This window comes from Canis lupus, chromosome 32 (genome assembly GCF_003254725.2).
Source record: "Canis lupus dingo isolate Sandy chromosome 32, ASM325472v2, whole genome shotgun sequence".
NCBI classification, from domain to species: Eukaryota; Metazoa; Chordata; class Mammalia; order Carnivora; family Canidae; genus Canis; species Canis lupus.
The window spans coordinates 20,374,943-20,394,488 of record NC_064274.1 but is presented as its reverse complement, the minus strand read 5'-3'; the positions used below and the strand labels follow the sequence as shown (position 1 = coordinate 20,394,488).

The 19,546-nt window shown below is 34.9% G+C and overlaps 2 protein-coding genes and 1 long non-coding RNA gene across 43 annotated transcripts in view; 1 reads left to right on the top strand and 2 right to left on the bottom strand.

Annotated features, from left to right (window-relative positions):
- Positions 1-19,546, top strand: part of STPG2 (sperm tail PG-rich repeat containing 2) — a 533,064-nt gene that overhangs the window by 66,265 nt on the left and 447,253 nt on the right. The gene's annotated exons all lie outside the window — the stretch shown is intronic.
- On the bottom strand, positions 6,857-17,834 carry LOC125754187 (uncharacterized). The gene is made up of 2 exons (XR_007407757.1): positions 17,687-17,834; positions 6,857-7,473 (listed from the first exon to the last, which is right to left on the bottom strand). It is a non-coding gene; the product is annotated as an uncharacterized LOC125754187 (long non-coding RNA).
- LOC112645053 (ATP synthase subunit O, mitochondrial-like) lies at positions 11,492-11,968 on the bottom strand. Its single transcript, XM_035709489.1, has one exon. The coding sequence runs from the start codon at positions 11,966-11,968 to the stop codon at positions 11,492-11,494; it is 477 nt and encodes a 158-aa protein (XP_035565382.1).

The window sequence follows — 19,546 nt, the reverse complement described above, 5'->3', positions numbered from 1 at the left end:
GCAGAGGGAGAAGCAGGCTCCATGCATCGGGAGCCTGATATGGGATTCGATCCCGGGTCTCCAGGATCGCGCCCTGGGCCAAAGGCAGGCGCCAAACCGCTGCACCACCCAGGGATCCCACATTTAATATTTTTGATTTAAGTTTTATTATATTTTATTGGTACTCCTTGATATTGAGGATTTATCAATAAAATATAACTTTTTTTACTATTTTTATCTTGTGTGATATTTTAAAAAATAGTTCTGTAGATACAGCAGCACTTTTTTTTGTTTATTTTTTCTCTTCGTTTATCACTTAGATTGTGAGGCAGTGGCTCTCAAATTTCTTGCACCTCTTTATAGTGTTAAATGATTGTGAAATCTAAAGAACCTTTTTGTTTTATATGTATTAAATATCTTCTATTTTATATCAAAGATATTAAATATCTTATATTTTATATATTTATGTTGAAGTAAAGTTGACATACAATATTATATTAGTTTTAGGTATACAACATAGTAATTTGACAATTCTATATATTATGCAGTGCTCACCATGGTAAGTGTTGTTAGCCATCTGTCACCACACAAAGTTATTACAAAATTATTGTTGACTATATTCCCTGTGCTGCACTTTTCATCCCTGTGACTCATTTTATAACTGGAAGTTTGTACCTTTTAATCTCCTTTACCTATTTTGTTTATCCCCCTACTCTCCTCCCCTCTGACAACCACCAGTTTTTGTTTGTGTGTGGGTATGTATGTGTATGTTTGTTTGCTTGTTTGTTTTTTAGATTCCACATATAAGTGAAATAATTTAGTAATTATCTTTCTCTGACTTGTTTCACTTAGCATATCTTTTTAGGTCTATCCATGTTGTCGCAAATGGCAAGATTTCATTCTTTTTTATGGTTAAGTAATATGCCATTGTGTGTGTGTGTGTGTGTGTACACATCTTCTTTATCCATTTATCTATTGATGGATACTTGGGTTGCTTCCATATCTTGGCTATTGCAAATAATGCTACAATAAACATAGGGATGCATATATCTTTGTGAATTGGTATTTTAATTTTTTTGAGGGGTAAATATCCAGTAGTAAAATTACTACATTGTATGGTATTTGTTTTTATTTTTTCAAAGAACTTCTGCATACGGTTTTTCACAGTGGCTACACCAATATGCATGCTCAGCAAACGTACATTCCTTTTTCCCTACATCTTTATCAACAGTTGTTATTGCTTGTCTTTTTGATAGTAGCCATTCTGATTGGCATGAGGTGATCCTTCATTGTGGTTTTAATTTGCGTTTCTCTGATAATTAGTGATGTTGAGCATCTTTTTATGTTTGTGTTGGCCATCTGTATGTCTTCTTTGGAAAAATGTCTATTAAAATACTCTATTTTTAAATTAGGTTATTTGGGGGTTTTATTTGGTTTTGAGTTGTATGAGTTCTTTATATATTTTGGATAGTACCTTATTCGATATCATTTACAAATATTTTCTCTCATTCACTAAGTTGCCTTCTCATTTTGTTGATGGTTTCCTTTGCTATGCAAAAGCTTTCTAGTTTTGTGTAGTCCTAGTATTTTTTTTTTTTTTTTTTTTTTTTTGCTTTTGTTTCCCTTGCCTGAGGATATACATCAGAAAAAAGTTGCCATGGCTGAGGTACAAGAAATTACTGCCTAGGTTTTCTTTTAGGGAGCCTGCTACTTTCAGGTCTCACATATAGTCTTTAATCCATTTTGAGTTTGTGTATGGTCCAAGAAAGTGATCCAGTTTCATTCTTTTGCGTGTGGCTGTTCAGTTTTTCCAGCATCGTTTGTTGAGCAGAGTGTCTTTTCCCTATTGATATTTTTGCCTTTTTTGTTGTAGATAAATTGACTCTATAAGTGTGGTTTTACTTCTGGGCTCTCTATTCTATGCCATTGATCTCTGCATCTATTTTTATGTTAGTACCATAATCTTTTGATTACTATAGCTTTGTCGGGTATCTTGAAATCAGGAATTGTGATATATCCCGCCTTGTCCTACTTTTTCAGGATTGCTTTTGTTTTTTTGTAGTTCCATACAAATTTTAGGATTACTTGCCAAAGAACTTTTATTTAGGTGGGTTATATTTATTGATACTTGTTATATTAACAATTAAACTTGAGGATTATTTAAAATATTAGCATATATTCATATATAGTCATATATTCATGGGAGAGTGAGAATAAATAGGCAAATAGAATCTTAGTATTTTTAGAGTGAATGTATCTCCCCCAAATTCATGTTGATACCTAATATCCAATATGATGCCATTGGAGGTGAGGCCTTTGGAAGGTGATAAGGATATGAGGATAGAGCCCTCATGAATGGGATTTTTAACCCTTATGAAAGAGACCATAGTCAGCTCCTTTATCCCTTCCACTAAGTGTAGACACAGTGAGAAAATGGTTGTCTATGAACTAGGACGTGGATCTTTGTCATACACCAAATCTTGGACTTCATAGTCTCCATAGCTGTGGCAGATACACTTCTGTTGTTTAAACCTCCCTCAGTTTATGGTAATTTGTGATACTAACCTAAACAGACTAAGACAGTAGTACTATGAAAATGATTTGATGTTGAAGATTCACTGAAAGGATGTAATGGACTCCCCAGGGGTCATGTGAACAAGCTGAGAACCTTGACTGTATGTAGAGTCTTTGATGTTATTAATAACATTATTTTGTTTGTTGATTAAATACCTAGATCAGAGAATCTTTAACATGTTAACAAATGGTTAGTAGCAAAAATTCTATGACCATACATATCACAAAGTTGTATGTTTTAATATATATATAGATTTTAATAGAAATATTTTTAGTTAATAAGGTACAATTGTATCCTTTCTTTAAACACACAGTGACCTTGTAATTGGGAATGAGAATAGATTTTTTAACTATGCCTTTTAAAATTATAGTGACCTTTTTTAGATAATAGTGGCATTTGCAACTCTTATATCAAATGTCTTTCAACATTATACTGTCAGCAGTGAACATGAGGATTGACTGGTTTGAAATGGCAGTTTTAGGCAAAGACATAAACTTTGAAATACCCGTAACTACTTTTAATGTCAAAAATCACACATAGTCAATGTCAACATTTGTTTCAGTGGTTCTGAGATCTCTACAAATTTTTAAAATTACATTTAAGAAGCATCTTCTCACTTGAATTTGCATCAAATGCTCATATGGAAACAAACATTGACATTTTCAATTGTGATTAAAGACATGAGCCAGAAACAGTCACTATTTATGAGATTAAGGTTGTATAAATTTGAAGAAAAACTTAAAAGACTTCTGTTTTATAGATTAAATTCTCTGAGTTTTTTGTTTTACTTTCAGTTTTCTCATGTTAGATTATTTGGATGCTTTTACCATTCATTTGTTTCTTTAATACCTTTTAAAATTGTATAGTCTTTCTTGCTTGAAGATTTTACAGGTGATCCCAAAGGTTTCAAACTTTATAATTAAACTCTCAAGAAAAATATAAAACTTTAAGTGATGTTCTAAAAGATAGAGGGGCTTCTTTTCATAATCTACAGAATACATTCCTATTATTGACATTGGGTTTTATTATTAAATGACTCATTTTTTCTTCTCATTTAATACAATTGAGGCACATACTTCAGTCTTAAAAGGCACAGTGAATACCTCTGTTTCTGGCTATATTGGGGTAGCTTGTTATCAACCCAAATGTCCTGCTGAGAACAATTATAGAATAGATGAATTATATGGCTGCCAAATAGCTGAAGGCAGCAGAGAATAACCAAAGAAGATGGGACTTAAGGGATAGAGATTTCAGAGAGAAAGAGAAATGCATGGAGGTTAACCTGACATTTTCTGGAACTTTTTCCATCAAAGCATCTTTTGATTGGTAAGTGGCATAGGAAGAAAGGCTGAGATATTATGCAGAAATGGCTGGTACAAATCGTTCATCAGTCTCAAAGGTTAGGGAAATGAAAAATAGAAATTTAGGAATACCAAGGTAGTCAAGGCTTGAAAAGATTAGAGTACTGAATAAAGGAAACTGCAGATAAGCAATCCTGGCATTCTGTGGTGCTTTTCTATCAGAGGCATTTGTTGGTTTCTAAGGTGTGCAAGTAGGAAGCCAAGCATCCACATAAGAGGCATCTAAAAACCATAGCCTAGATTTGGCATTCTCATGTGGTAGGGGGACAGAAAATAGTGATGAAATATACTCAGAAGGAGTAGTAAGAGGGCCCTGGAAAACAGATTTTCAAGAATAAGGGCAAATAGGAAATAGATTAGCTTCCCCCAAAATTTAAACTCAGCATCAAAATCTCTCATTCCCGGATTGGCCCAAGATGATCTGTGTCTATTTTTTTTTTTTAAAGATTTTATTTATTTATTCATGAGAGATTCAGAGAGAGAGGCAGAGACACAGGCAGAGGGAGAAGCAGGCTCCAGGCAGGGAGTCTGACATGGACTTGATCCCAGGACTCCAGGATCACACCCTGGGCCGAAGGCAGGCACTAAACTGCTGAGCCACCCAGGGATCCCTGATCTGTGTCTATTTACCTGCAAGACCCAAGAATGTTAAATCCTTTCTAGTGGAAGATAACATCATTCAATTTATACGTTTTCCTACAAATAATGTTTAGCATTCAATTACAATCCAAGAGGATCTCAGACCCTTTAGTTGATCAAAATATTTGACTTTTCAGCCTTCAAAATAATTATAATTAATATGTTCAAGAGTAAGGAATGTGCTGGAGATTTAAAAGAAAACCAGGTTTATTAAAAAAAATCAAATGGAGATTTTAGCACTAAACATACAATACATGAAATTAAGATCTCAATTGATAGGTTTAATAGAAGATTAGAACTAAGAGGACTCTGTCATTTTACTAAACCTTGAGCAGAAGAGAGGATTAGTAAACTTGGGGGCTAGTTCAGTAGAAAATATTCAGACTGAAAAACAATAAGAGGATGGAAGGTACAGAAAAGAGTACAAGAGGTATATGAAACATATGTGTAATTGGAATCCCAGGAAAGAAAAAAGAGAATGGATTGATACAGTATATGAAAAGTTATTGGATGAGCATTTACCAAAAGTGACAAAAGACATCAACCTACAGATTAAATAATCTCTACAAACTTTGGGAAGAATAAACACAAAGTAAATCACATCAAGACACTATGTTAAAATTGCTGAAAACTAGATACAAACAAGGAATTAAAAATGGTCAGAGAAAAAGACAGTACTTTCAAAGGAATAAAAATAATCTGCAGATGATTATTACAGAAATGATGGGGAGTTAGAGACAATGGAATAGTATTTTTAAAATTACAGAAGAAAATAGCTGCCAACTTAGCATTTTATAACCACAGGAAATATCCTTCAAAAAATGAAGGTGAAAGGAGTGCCTTGGTGGCTCAGTCAGTTAAGTGTCTGTGTTTGGCTCAAGTCATGATCCCAGGGACCTGGAATCCAGCCCTGGGTTGGGCTCCCTACTCAGTGGGGAATACGCTCTCTCCCTCCCCTTCTTCCCTCAGCTCCTGCTCTCTCTCTCTCACTCTGTATTCTCTCTGAAATAAATAAAATAAAAAAAAATGAAGGTGAAGTGAAGATATTTTCATCATCAATTACATAGTAGACACACACACACACACACACATATATATATATATATATATAGAGAGAGAGAGAGAGAGAGAGAGAGAGAATATATCAGGAGTGGGGGAAAGGACAGAGGGAAAGAGAGAATATTAAGCAGTCTCCACACTCAGCTCAGAGCCTGATGCAGAGCTTAGCCTTACAACCCTGAGATCATGACCTGAGCTGAAATCAAGAGTTAGATGCTTAACTGACTATGCCACCCAGGCATCCCTATCATTAATTATATTTTAATAAAATAATCTAAAAAGTTATAACAGGCAAAGCAATATCAGTGAATGGATTATCTTTTGGGGCAGTGTTTTTCAGTGAGAGGTAGGAAAAAAGAGCATATCAGAATACACATACACAACAGCACCTGCAAAATAAAAATCAAAATTCTGTAGAGGAGCATATACCTAAGGAGAGAGATTTATATTGTTTGAAGGAGCTTTGTCATTGATTCTGATATTCCTCTTCTTTGCCTTTATTCTAGAAGTTGATATTCTTTGTTTTAGGCAGTGATTTATGTGGTCTGTCTCCAAATTTTATTTGAAATTTATTTTAATTTATTTATAACAAAGAAAAGAATGCTTTAAGCTATGCATTGTCAAGTTTGTTTTGTATTTTATTATTAATTTCAATGTTATTTTTACATCATCCAAGGTGTTTTTTGAACTAACAGTGTTAGGAACATTGCTAGGGTATTTTGTGAGTACTAAATATACATCAATACTATAAAATATGAAAATTCTAGCATAGTGATTATTGTGTATGTATAATCAGTATGTATTAGTTGAATTAGAATCAGCATATTAGATTCTCTGAGTGAACTCGGGAGAGGTAGGAGAAATAATTTTTAAATATGTGTTCTATTTTTAATGTATAAGAAGGGACAAGTGGAAAAAATTCTAATACTACTTGTACTGATTGTATTAACTGTGGAACATAGTAATAAATCTGGGAATAAGTATAAAAAGTTTTTTATACGATTCAAATAAGTGAATGAGTGAACAAATAAATAATGTTAATAATAATATCAATAGTAGCCATCGTATTTTTTTCAGGTGTGGTAACTACCTGTTTTTCATATAGCATTCACTTTACAATGGTCTTTTGTAGAAATTGTTATTATATACACTTTGAGATCACATGAGATAAAGAGAGATTAAGTAGCTTGTCCAGCATCACAGTACTACTAAGTGGTGGAACTAGTGTCAAGTAGTCAAGCAGTTTCTTTTTTTTTTTTTTATGGTGAAAAAGTTTATATTTAGATTTATAGCCGGCTGGACTCAGTTTAGATGATCCCAATTTTGTTGGCAACATCCAAAACATCATAGTCAGGAGCCAGTCGAACATATGCTTTCTTCTCTTTCTTCTCTGATGTGACCTTGGCCACATCAATGTCATAGAGCTTCTTCACAGCCTGTTTGATCTGGTGCTTATTGGCCTTGACATCCACAATGAACACAAGTGTGTTGTTGTCTTCTATTTTCTTCATGGCTGACTCACTCGGTAGTTAAGGGGAACTTGATGATGGCATAGTGATCAAGCTTGTTTCTCCTGGGGACGCTCTTTCGAGGATATTTGGGCTGCCTTCGGAGACGCAGGGTCTTGGGTCGTCAGAATGTAGGTGACATGCGGATCTTCTTTTTTTTGTGACTGTGCACGCCTTTCAGCACCGCTTTCTTAGCTTTCAGAGCCTTTGCTTTGGCTTCGGCTTTGGGAGGGGCAGGGGCTTCCTTCTTCGCCTTCGGCGCCATCTTCGTGAAAGGGCAGTCAAGCAGTTTCTAAGCAGAGGTGTGGTGGCAGCTGTAGGTTGCCCTGCTACAGCTTCATAGATTCGGCCTCTAAGGAGACAACAAGTAAATGGATTTAGACAATTTAATACAGCAAAGGTGTCATCCTGGCTCTGCTCCCTAATTTCCTATCTCCACAGAGTGAAGCTAGTAAGGCTAAGTACTTATTGTACACACATGGGGATGCATTATCCTCCAAATGTCAGGAGAGAAACCCTGACATTGGTAGACTCTGATCTTATATGAGAGCTGCCAGCAAGGCAAACCTGCTCCATTCTCACTTTCAGAGAAAGAGAGATTATCTTCATTTACCTGGAGTGTAGTAATTTTACCCCAGAAAGGGGAGGCAGGCATTTTTGTCTTTACTACTTTGACTGTCTCTAGGGAAGGGGGATGTCTCTATATTTACAAAATATTTACTTCTAGCTTTGTGCCAAAATAGTATATACAAAATAATACATTATCTGCAGTGCTTTCAAGATATAAAACAAGTTGTTGAATGTATTTTATTTGATATATTGGTAATGTCCTCCTTTAAAAAATAATCCTCTTTTCTTGCTCCAAAATCTTTATGAAGGAGCTGAATCTTTTTGATATTATTGGCTGAAAGACAACTTAAGATATTAACTTACTTTAATATCCAAAGAATAGGCTTTCTGGTTTTAGATGTGTAATAATAATACTATTCAAAGTTTAATAGCTAAATTACTGTATTTAATCCAGCTACTCAGTGGATTAAAAATTTCTTTCTTTTTTTCTTTTTTTAAAAAAGATTTTATTTATTAATTCATGACACAGAGAGAGAGGCAGAGACACAGGCAGATGGAGAAACAGGCTCCACACAAAGAGCCCGATGTGGTACTTGATCCCAGAGTTGGGATTACGCCCTGAGCCAAAGGCAGATGCTCAACTGCTGAGCCACCCAGGCATCCCTAAAAATTTCTTTAAAATTGAATATCATAGGAGCTATCCCAGTAATTCTGCTATAAGTTTACTGCAGACCAAAGTAATTTCTTCAGGGTTTTCATTGTGGAATTCAGGCTTTATGAAGCATTTGTTGAAATATAGTGTCAAGTTGCCTTCTGAAAAAGAAAATCCTCACCCCATTTTGTATGATAACCAAACAATTTCAATCTATTATATAGGTTTTTACATGAGGAGAATGTTTAACTCCATGAACTAGATTGATTGCTTAGATTCCTAAAATGGAAAGAGGTGAGAAGGAAACATTTCTTCGATGTGTTGCTGTTATTGATGAGGCCATATTTAAATCTTGAGCCTTCTGACATCTGTAAATGCTACACTGTTAAAAGAATAATGTGATTTCCTCATGTTTCTGAATATATATTATACATTTAATAAAAAGAACTGATATAACTGATATTGATTGTCAGAAATAATAAACTTCTGAATAAATAAAACACTTGTACAGTTATAGGTAGAGAGAATGAATTAGGCAATTTGGGTACTTGTTATTCACTTGATAGTGAAAGTGATTTATGGATATTACATCTTCCTGACTCATGAATGGTAACATTAATAGTTGGTCTAGAAGAAAGGGGATATATTTACTGCCATTTCTGTTGTGTTATACCGATGTTCCTACAGATGAAGATCTATTTCCTATTTAGATATGAGTGAAGCAATGTGACATAAGCTCTTTTTTCAAATGGGGGTAAATATTAAAGTGTTCTCTCTTTAAATTTTGACAAATAACTTCTGTATTAAGACATTATATATCCATACTCAATTTACCTTTGTGGGAATCTAGTTGGATTACATTTTTCACCAAATTGTGTAATTTTGAAAAATTGTTAGCCACTAAATCATTTAAATATTTACATAGGTGATGTTTGATTATATTATAATCTATCTATATATATATATATTAAAGATTTTATTTATTCATGAGAGACACAGAGAAAGAGGCAGAGACATAGGCAGAGGGAGAAGCATGCTCCGTGCAGGGAACCTGATGTGGGACTCAATCCCAGGACCCCAGGACCACGACTTGAGCTGAAAGCAGATGCTCAACCACTGAGTTACCCAGGCGTCTGACAATATATTTTTGATACATAAAGCAAACTTTATTTTGATAGATATATTCATTTTTTAAAAAGAGTTTGTTTATTCATGAGAGACAGAGAGAGAGAGAGAGAGAGAGAGGCAGAGACATAGGCAGAAGCAGAAGCAGGTTCCATGCAAGGAGCCCGACATGGGACTCGATCCCAGGACTCCAGGATCATGCCCTGAGCTGAACGCAGGCACCAAACCACTGAGCCACCTAGGGATCCCCTGATAGATATATTCAAATGCATATTGTTTTACTTCTAAGTAGCTGGAGATTCTGAGGCATCAAATTGTTGAGTTATGTTTTAGTTATAGCATAATCCAGTAGCAAGATGAAATAAAATGAGACATATCAACTTCTCTTTACTCACAAAATGTACTATAGTACAGTAGTTTACTAAACTGCAGATAGATATTCAAATGAAAGCATTGTTACATGTATTTGTAAATTCACTCATACTGATAAAGTTAAGCTATAAAAATGTACAACTTAAACTGTATGGTAGTATAAGTCAATGTCATAACTAACTTTTTTTTTCTGAGTGCATCTGTATGTATGTATGTATGTATGTATTTATTTATTTGAGTGCATCTTTATTTAAATTCCTTTGCCTTGCTGTGATTCAGTAACAGAAATAGCCTAGATATCGGGGGCAATTATTTAGGCAAAGTAACTCAGGGTCATCAAGATGAAAGATTGGTGATGAGGAAGTCTCAGTCTTATCTATATTGTTGGATGGAATTATTCAAATATATATTTGTTTACTTTGCATTCTCCTTATAGGTACATACTCTTTTTGGTAGGCATATAAGGTGACAGTGAACTGAACGCCATCTGTCTTAATTTAAATAGCAAGGGAATTTATTGGTACATTTTAGAGCAAGTCTGTCTTAGATACTGTTTTAGGCTCCCGGACCTAGTTTCTCTCTTTCACTTGTGAGAACTTCCTCTGTACTTGTTTTGTTCACAGATAAAACTTTTACTAATGATGGCAAGATAGCTATTGCACTAAATAGCTTCACAGTCTCTTGTTCAAGTATAGAGAGAAAAGAGTATCTGTGCTCCTGGATAATTCAAACAAAAGTCCATCTTGAATAATCTGTTGGTTTGCGATGTTTATTTATGATTTATTAAATTCTTATATACATTTATGATCAGCTTCTGAGCTATTTAGATTGTTCGTGAAGGTAATATAGGGCAGGCATATTGTGGAATAAATTTTTTTTCTGTTATTATTAGGGCTTCTTTGAGAAGAGTTGAATCAGAGAATGGATATGATAGCTCTTTTGTAATGTTATGAGGGGATTGTTTATAAGTTATACCTTCTTGGTACAAATAAAACAGTTTTTGGTTCTATTTTTTTTTTTTAAGAACTGACTATAACTGGTATATAGACAAAAGATTTTATTTAAAATAGCGATACAGGGGCATCTAGGTGGCTTCACTGGTTAAGTATGTGACTCTTGATCTCAGCTCAGGTCTTGGTCTCAGGGTGGTGAGTTCAAGCCCCACATTGGACTCCACGCTGGGCATAGAGTCTACTTAAAATAAAAAAATAAAATAAAATGTGATCCAGTAATTGAATTCCTTGCCATTTCCCCCCCTTAATTCTAAGAGATTTTTAAATAATTCTCTTAGCATATATATATATATATATGTATTTATATAAACACACATGTGTTTATGTTTATATGTGTGTATAATTTTATTTTATATATATAAACTTGTCATCAGATGGTAATTTGGCTCCCACCTTTGTCATCCTTATTTTTGGTTTGCTATTTTGGAAAGAAATTATAGGGCGACATTAAATGATAAGGATGATATCTGGCATCCTATTCTGTTTTCTTTTTTTTTTCTGTTCAGGAAGCATTTTATTGTCGGTCCAAATTTTAGGAATTTTCCCTGACAGAAAATCAACACTTTCAGAAAACCTCTTGCATGGCCCTGCTCAGCTCCTGAATCTTAGTTTTCACAGACATATCAGCATATTTCTCCCTAATACGGACAATCATTATGTGACGGATCAACCTTGACTTCCAATTTCAATACTTGGCCTTTGCTTAGGAAGCTCTTCAGGACCGTTTTTAGTTGAGTAAAAGTGACTTCATCCAAAGGAGACGTGGTGGTCACTGAGCACAGTACTTCTCCATGGTGGACACTCATCATGGTGGAAAAGGCAAAAATGACTCCAGGAGTATTGTTTAAGTGACAGTTCTCAACAAGCAAACTGATCAGGTTGGATATGACAGGAGAGAACTTCACTTTTGCTGTTACGTCATTTAGGCTTTTCACTTTCATGGAACAGTTTACGTAGGAGCTCATAGTGGAAGTAGCCGTTTTAGGTTCCTTCCAGATTTGTGCTACTCTCAATTCCTTTTCTACTTGTTTCAGTTTATTCTGTTTAGATGCAGCAGAATAAAGAGCAGTGGCATAGTGACCTTTGATACCATATATCTGAACAGGTGGTTTCATGAGCTTGGAAAACTGCCTGACCAAGACATACAAAACATTGCACCTGCTGGGACAGCCCGGGCACCACTGGGGTGGCCATCTTTTCTGCGTGGCTGTAGGTCAAACCCAAGTCAGAGAGAGAGAGAGAGAGAGAGACACGCAAGGGTGCCTCTATTCTGCTTTCAGTGGGAATGCCTTTAGTTTTCTCTTTTTGCATGGCACTAGCTTCTAGTTTAAAATGAATATTTTTTTTACCATTTAAAAAATATCTTTGTTCCTGGTTTTGTAATATTTTTCAATGTGGAAAATGTGTTTGGAGCTGTTTATGTGATCTAGTGAGGTGTGGTGGTTCTCCCTAAACCTACTGACATGATAAATCTGTTGAGAGATTCTTACATTAAGCCACTCTTAAATTTTGAGTAGACAATTCCCTTAATATATAGTTGAATCAATTTTGCAAGTATACGACTATCTCACAGAGTATCTTCCTGGTTAATGTTTTTCCCCGTAGAGACTGTCTCTTGTTTATGTATATGGTAATGTCATAGAATACATATCCTTTAAACCCAATCAAAAATAAAAAAAAAAGATGTTTAGGAAAAGTCTCTAGGCACATTAGCAATACAATCTTGGAAGAATATGAACTTAATCTGTAGATGTTTTGTAAGTGTACTGAATTATCAGTGAAGGCATATACATCTCCAATGTTGCTGAGCTGAGAAAGGCATCATAGTATTCAAATGTGCAAGGCAACTGTTTGTTAATAGCTACTTGAATTGTTTATCAGGAAGCTATGTTTTAACATTTTACATCTTAAACATCATATCTTACGTATGTAACCATTTTATAGGGTTTTAGTTACTACATAAAAAATGGTTAGAGGTTTTAGGTTTATGTATAATGCATTGTAATTGTTATTCTAGGACAGAATATTTTATTTTTAGGAAGAAGTGATATTATACAGTTGATGCCTGTGTTTTATTGGGATTTTGCACCTGTGAGGTTACTCTGTAGTTGTGACAACAGATACCTCAGGTTGTGATATAAGAATCATTTCTTTCATAAAATAAATTGGATGATTTAATCTTGACATTTTAAAGATCTTGGTAGCAAAATTTTCTAGTCTAGATCATTTTTAATTGTTAATTTTTATAATTAAACTTCTATAATTTTTCTTTTTGTTTAATCAGATTTTTTCTACTTAATTTTGGATCAGTCGGCTTGGGGTTTCTATTGTGGTTAGTGGGTGAGACTGGTTCCCACATGCAGATGTAGTTTGAAACTCCTGATGTCCCTAAAGGAGGGTTTCTTATCAGCTTGCCAGATGTGGGTGAGGTTTTATTTATTTATTTATTTATTTATTTATTTATTTATTTATTTATTTATTTATTTATTTTTAGGGGTGAGGTTTTAAAAGCTGTCAGCTGTCAAACGTCAAAAATGGAGTTAAACTTTTTATTTCAGTGGATGTCACAAGAAAGGGTACAATATTAATGATCAAATATTAATTTGTAACAGTTTTACACTTGAGGATTAAAGCAAGTGATTTTGGATGGTTTCCCTACTGAAGCCATAATGATCCCCTGGCTCTTTTTGATGTTTTGTCTGATTTGGAATATAACCGGAGTCATATTTAATAGGTGCTGGTTAGATCCTGACCGGATGATTCCAATATATAGGGAATTTAATTTTTATAATTTCTTCAGAGAATGAAAATTTGAAGCCTATCATTGGATGGAAACTTCTGCCACATTCAAAGTGAGGAAAAAGCCTTTTTTTTCTTTTTTCTTTTTTTCTTTTTTTTGGCTATGGTGCAAATTTGAATTGATTTCAAATGGGAAATAGATAACAATTTATTCTATTATGGAAATACATTTGTATGGTTTAAACCCCCATATGAAAGGCAAAAAGACTTTGGATTATAATGAAAAAATAAAATTCTATTCGTAAGAAGCACACAAATAACTAACTAAATAAATATAATGATTAAAAGTGAAAGGATGAAGAAGGATATGTCAGGCAAATGGAAGTAGAAAATACAATGTGAGTTTCCAGATTCATTTCCTACAAAGTAAAATTCAAGACAAAAGTATTCAGGGTGGTATTGAAGCAGACACCTTTCTCTCTGTGGCTGAATCAATTGTAGGGAGTGCTACCCATTACAGAGATTTGAGATTATATTTGCAGGAGAAGATAGAACTATCTCTCTGTAATAGCAGGATTCCATCCCCCCCAACATTAAAACATACCTCCTTTTGGTATTTGGCTTATAATCAGTTAAGTTGGTGGAAAGTTTGAAGGATACAATTAGGTGTATCCTATACATGAAGAGAAAGAATGAGCCTTTTTTTTCAGACAAATATATATATTTGTTATTTTTAATTCTATTCATAATTTCTTACAGGTTTTAAATAAATTTTGGAATCATTTTTCTGATTATCAAATTTAAGTTGTAAAATGGCATCTTTTTTTCTACCCATGAGTGAAGAAAATTTAGAATTTTACTGACAAACTAAATATATGGAGTACTTGTCAAATGGCAATTTCTAGCATCTATATTTGAGAGAGCTTTTAAAACATCTTTACTTGAGGGACCTTTACATCTCAGTATATAACATTCTTTATGCCTGTAACTTACATTTTTTGATATTTGTCTTCTCAGTGCACAGGGAAAGATATGTGTAATTGAGTGGAGACAGATGAGATGGAGTATTGCTCTAGGTTCCTCAAAAAGTAGCAGATTGGTAGGATTGTGACCCACACTTTTGGCTCATGATTTTTTTCCAAGGGAGGTATAATAGAGAAGTATTGAAGTTATTCTCTTACTTGTTTCAGGCTTGAGCTGCATCTTTGCATTGCAGCATGTGGAAATCTTTATAGATTCTAATTATATATTTTCTCTGAATCCCACTTTTAAAAAAGATTTGATTTAAATTCCAGTTAGTTAACATACAGTGTAATATTAATTGTACGTGTACAATATAATGTTTCAACACTTCGATACACCTGGTGCTCATCACAAGTGCACTCCTTAATCCTCATCACCTTTTACGCATCCTTCCACCCACCTTCACTCATGAGTTCTTGGATAGTTAAGAGTCTGTTTCTTGGTTCGCCTCTCCCTTTTTTCCCCTCATGATCATTTGTTTTGTTTCTTAAATTTCATATAAGAGTAAAATCATATGGTATTTGTCTTTGACTGATATATTTCACTTAGTATAATACACTCTAGCTCCATCCAGATCTTGCAAATAGCAAGATTTCATTCTTTTCATTCTTTTTATGGCAAACACACATGCACACACCATGTCTTCTTTATCCATTCAACAGTTAATGGACATTTGGACTGTTTCCATAATCTGGCTACTGTATATAATGATGCTAAAAACATCTGGGTGCATGTATCCCTTTAAATTAGTTTCTTTGTATTTTTACCTAGTAGTGCAATTACTAAATCATAGAGAGTGATTCTATTTTTAACTTTTTGAGGAATCTCTATACTGTTTTCCACAGTGGCTGTACCAGTTTGCATTCCCACCAACAGTTTAAGATAATTCCTCTTTCTCCCCATCCTCACTAATACCTGTTTTCTGTGTTGTTAATTTTAGCCATTCTGACAGTTGTGAGATGATGATCTCATTGTAATTTTGATTTGTATTTCCCTGATGATGAGTGATGTTGAGCATCTTTTCATGTGTCTATTGGCCACTTGTATCTCTTTGGAAAAATGCCTATTCATGTCTTCTGTCCATTTTTTAATTGGGTTGTTTTTTTGGGTGTTGAGTTTCATAAGTTCTTAATATATTTAGGATACTAACCCCTTTTTCAGTTTGTTATTTGTAAATATCTTCTCCCATTCTGTAGATTGCCTTTTAGTTTTGTTGAATTTTTCCTTTGCTGTACAGAAGCTTTTTATTTTGATGAAGTCCCAATAGTTTATTTTTGCTTTTGTATCCCTAGCCTCAGGAGACATATCTAGTAAGAAGTTGCTATGACTGGGGATCGCTGGGTGGCTCAGCGGTTTGGTGCCTGCCTTTGGCCCAGGGCGCGATCCTGGAGTCCCGGGATTGAGTCCCACTTCGGGCTCCCGGCATGGAGCCTGCTTCTCCCTCCTCCTGTGTCTCTGCCTCTCTCTCTCTCTGTCTATCATAAATGAATGAATGAATGAATGAATGAGTGAATGAATAAATACTTTAAAAAAGAAGTTGCTATGACTGATGACAAAGAGGTTACTGCCTGTGTTCTCCTTTAAGATTTTAATAGTTTCCTATCTTATATGAATCCTACTTCCTGATGATGATTTTGTTTTCCCTTTTTTTTTTAAATGTGACTTCAGAAGTATATTATTGTGATGTTATTGGTAACTTCGTTAGTACTAGTAGACAGATACAATGTTTTTCCCCTATAAAGTCTCTGTTTATCAAAATTAAATGGTTGTGGATACTTTTATAATGACTAATTCAGTTTTTAATGGAACGAGCAAGGTTGTACCTTAATTCTGGCTACTCAAGACATGAAAAAAGACCCTTTCATCTCTGCCCATTAGTTTTATTTCATTCACTCAAAACAGAAACATATATATTTAACTTTTTCTTTTAGGGGAGAGTTTTTCATACAGGATTGCTGAATGCTGGTTTTCCGTATATGAAATTTTCAGTCAACAGTTCCCTACTAAATGGAATATTCCATATGAGATTTAGGCTATGTGTTGTGAAAGTATCACTTGAAGTCTGAAGATGACTCTGAAGAATATACCTTGGAGCAATTGTGATAGAAAGTAAGCCTGTATTATATAAAACAGTTTGGTTTTTCCATCATTTGAGTATTGTATACATTTTAGTCATTTACATCTGGTGAGTTAAGGATCTTTATTGTATGTCCTCTGAAGCCATTTCCATTTGGGCTTTTTTCTCTATGGAGAAATTTGTGGCCCCACAGTCTATTATATTTCTTTAGCAAACAAAGAGGTGAAGGTAGAGTGAGACTGATGGTGGTGGCATACATTGTTTAACATAGCCACTTTTGGTCCTTAGCAGGTGAAATCAGAGCCAGTGTCTATTCACCTATACCATGGTACTGACAAAGTGGATCATCTGAACCCCTTGAAATACTTCTTGTGATAAGCTGAGACATTTAGTATGTCTGTATCTCTGCCATGTCCTGAAATATATAGGATGTGTTAGCAATAAAACAGACTTAGAAGTTACAGAATTAGAATTTTCTTAGATTTATTTTCCATCAGAGTTATGGTTCTATTCTTGTTCATTAGTATTGACCTAATAAAGATTATTTACTTACTTCTCTTTCTCAGGCAACTCTAGCCTTAGTCATTATTGCCCTATTATTTCCTTCCATAGCCTCTCCAAACATACTATATTAGTTCAAAGGCTTTTATGTTGTATCCTAGTTTTGGAGCATTCTCTTTTAGATTCTTCTAGTAGAAATCTGTCATTTGTATACCTCAAGAAGATTGAGGACCATTCAGGGTAGTATCTTGGGCTTTGATTCAACTTCTTGGTTCAACTAAACATTCGGACTCCCAGAATTATCATAAGCCATATTTAGAACAATCCTTTTAGAGGAATGTAAGATAGGAACCATAGCTTCCCTACCAAAAGTGTCAGGATTTTTTTCTTTAAGAGCCCTTTTAGTAATTAAATAGAATTATAGCTCATATGCAAGGAGATTTGATACATGACAGGAAAGCATTATATTTTCCCAGGAGTAAAAGTCTCATACCCCACAGGAACCAGTATCTCTGGTAGCTACTTCATAGCCATACTTCCAGGATCCTCACAAGGGACATGCCAGGTACAAATGATAAACAAAGCTATGGTGGCTCATCAGGTATTTATAGTTCTTGAGGTACAGATATATCTTACCAATCAGGGGGCATTTTACTTTAAGTAATGTTGCCTAGCAACCCAGTAGACATATTCTCTTTTCAGGTTGTCAGGGGAACACTGCTAGCAAAGGCAAAATACTTTTATTATTCCTTTACCCACGTCTACTCCCTGTCCTTTCCTTTGGTTAACTGCATTCACATAGAAAAAGACAATCAGCACATTTTATGACCACAGTATTTACATTATTCAATGAATAGGACATTACTGTTTACTTTCTACCCTAGTTGATTGGAATAGAATTTTGGCCAATTAGTTTTATAGGGTCCACCATATCTTTTAATACTGTAAATAACAGGTAAATTTATAAGGAAAAAATATGACAGTGTTTAGTAAACCAAACAGTGCAATGATTTTTTAAAATGTCTGTTTTATCAAATATGTCTTTTTCATTTTGAATGGTATGGTTCAAAAAATACCATTGGTAAATCTGGGGATCTGTGCAGTCTGAAATCATAGTCAAGATTTTAGTCTCTGGCCTTGGGCTTTTATTTTTTATTAAAAAATTTGTTCTAAGATTGTATTTATGTATTTGACAGAGAGAATGCCATGCAAAATTGAGGGAGGGGCAGAGGAGAGGAAGAAGCAGACACCCTGCTGAGCAGGGAGCTGGACTTGGGGCTTGATCCCAGGACCCTGGGATCATGACCTGAGCCAAAGGCAGATGCTTAACTGACTGAGCCACCCAGGTGCCCCTGGTCTCGGACTTTTAAAATACTCAGTTATTGTAGAAGTTGTTTTTATGGAGTTTATTTTTATTGGTAATCATAACAGGACAGCAGATGCTGGTCAAGTATTGACACCCTATAGTCCTATTTGTTTTTGCTGGCTAACACACACACAGACATTTCTTGAGTGTGACTCCACCCGTTCAACAGAGTGATCAGAAATATGGGTTTGGCAGGTTTGTATGCCCACCTTAACTCCCTAGCCAGAGTTTTTTTTTTTGTAATAATACATTTATTTTTTATTGGTGTTCAATTTGCCAACATACAGAATAACACCCAGGGCTCATCCCATCAAGTGCCCCCCCTCAGTGCCTGCCATCAAGTCACCCCCACCCCCGCCCTCCTCCCCTTCCACCACCCCTAGTTCATTTCCTAGAGTTAGGAGTCTTCCATGTTCTGTTTCCCTCTCTGATATTTCCTACCCATTTCTTCTCCCTTCTCCTCTATTCCCTTTCAGTATTATTTATAATCCCCAAATGAATGAGACCATATAATGTTTGTCCTTCTCCAATTGACTTACTTCACTCAGCATAATACCCTCCAGTTCCATCCACATCAAAGCAAATGGTGGGTATTTGTCATTTCTAATGGCTGAGTAATATTCCATTGTATACATAGACCACATCTTCTTTATCCATTCATCTTTCGATGGACACCGAGGCTCCTTCCACAGTTTGCCTAGCCAGAGTTAATTTGGTTAGTACCCCTCATTATTTCCTGCCCAACGGTGGCTGGGTTTCTGACTAGGTCCATTTCATAGACTGCTATGGGAGTGAGCAGTTTTTCCTCTTAGCACAAACCTGGATTCACTCTGAAATTTATTTGCTCCCACAAGAAGAAGACATCTATTATATATTTTAGAACTTTGCTATAAGACTAAAGGTAAATAAGATCCCCTATCCAGACATCTGCATCAGTATCTCATTAGCATCTCCTCCTCCATTTTTTTTTTCCTTTTTTAAAATCTC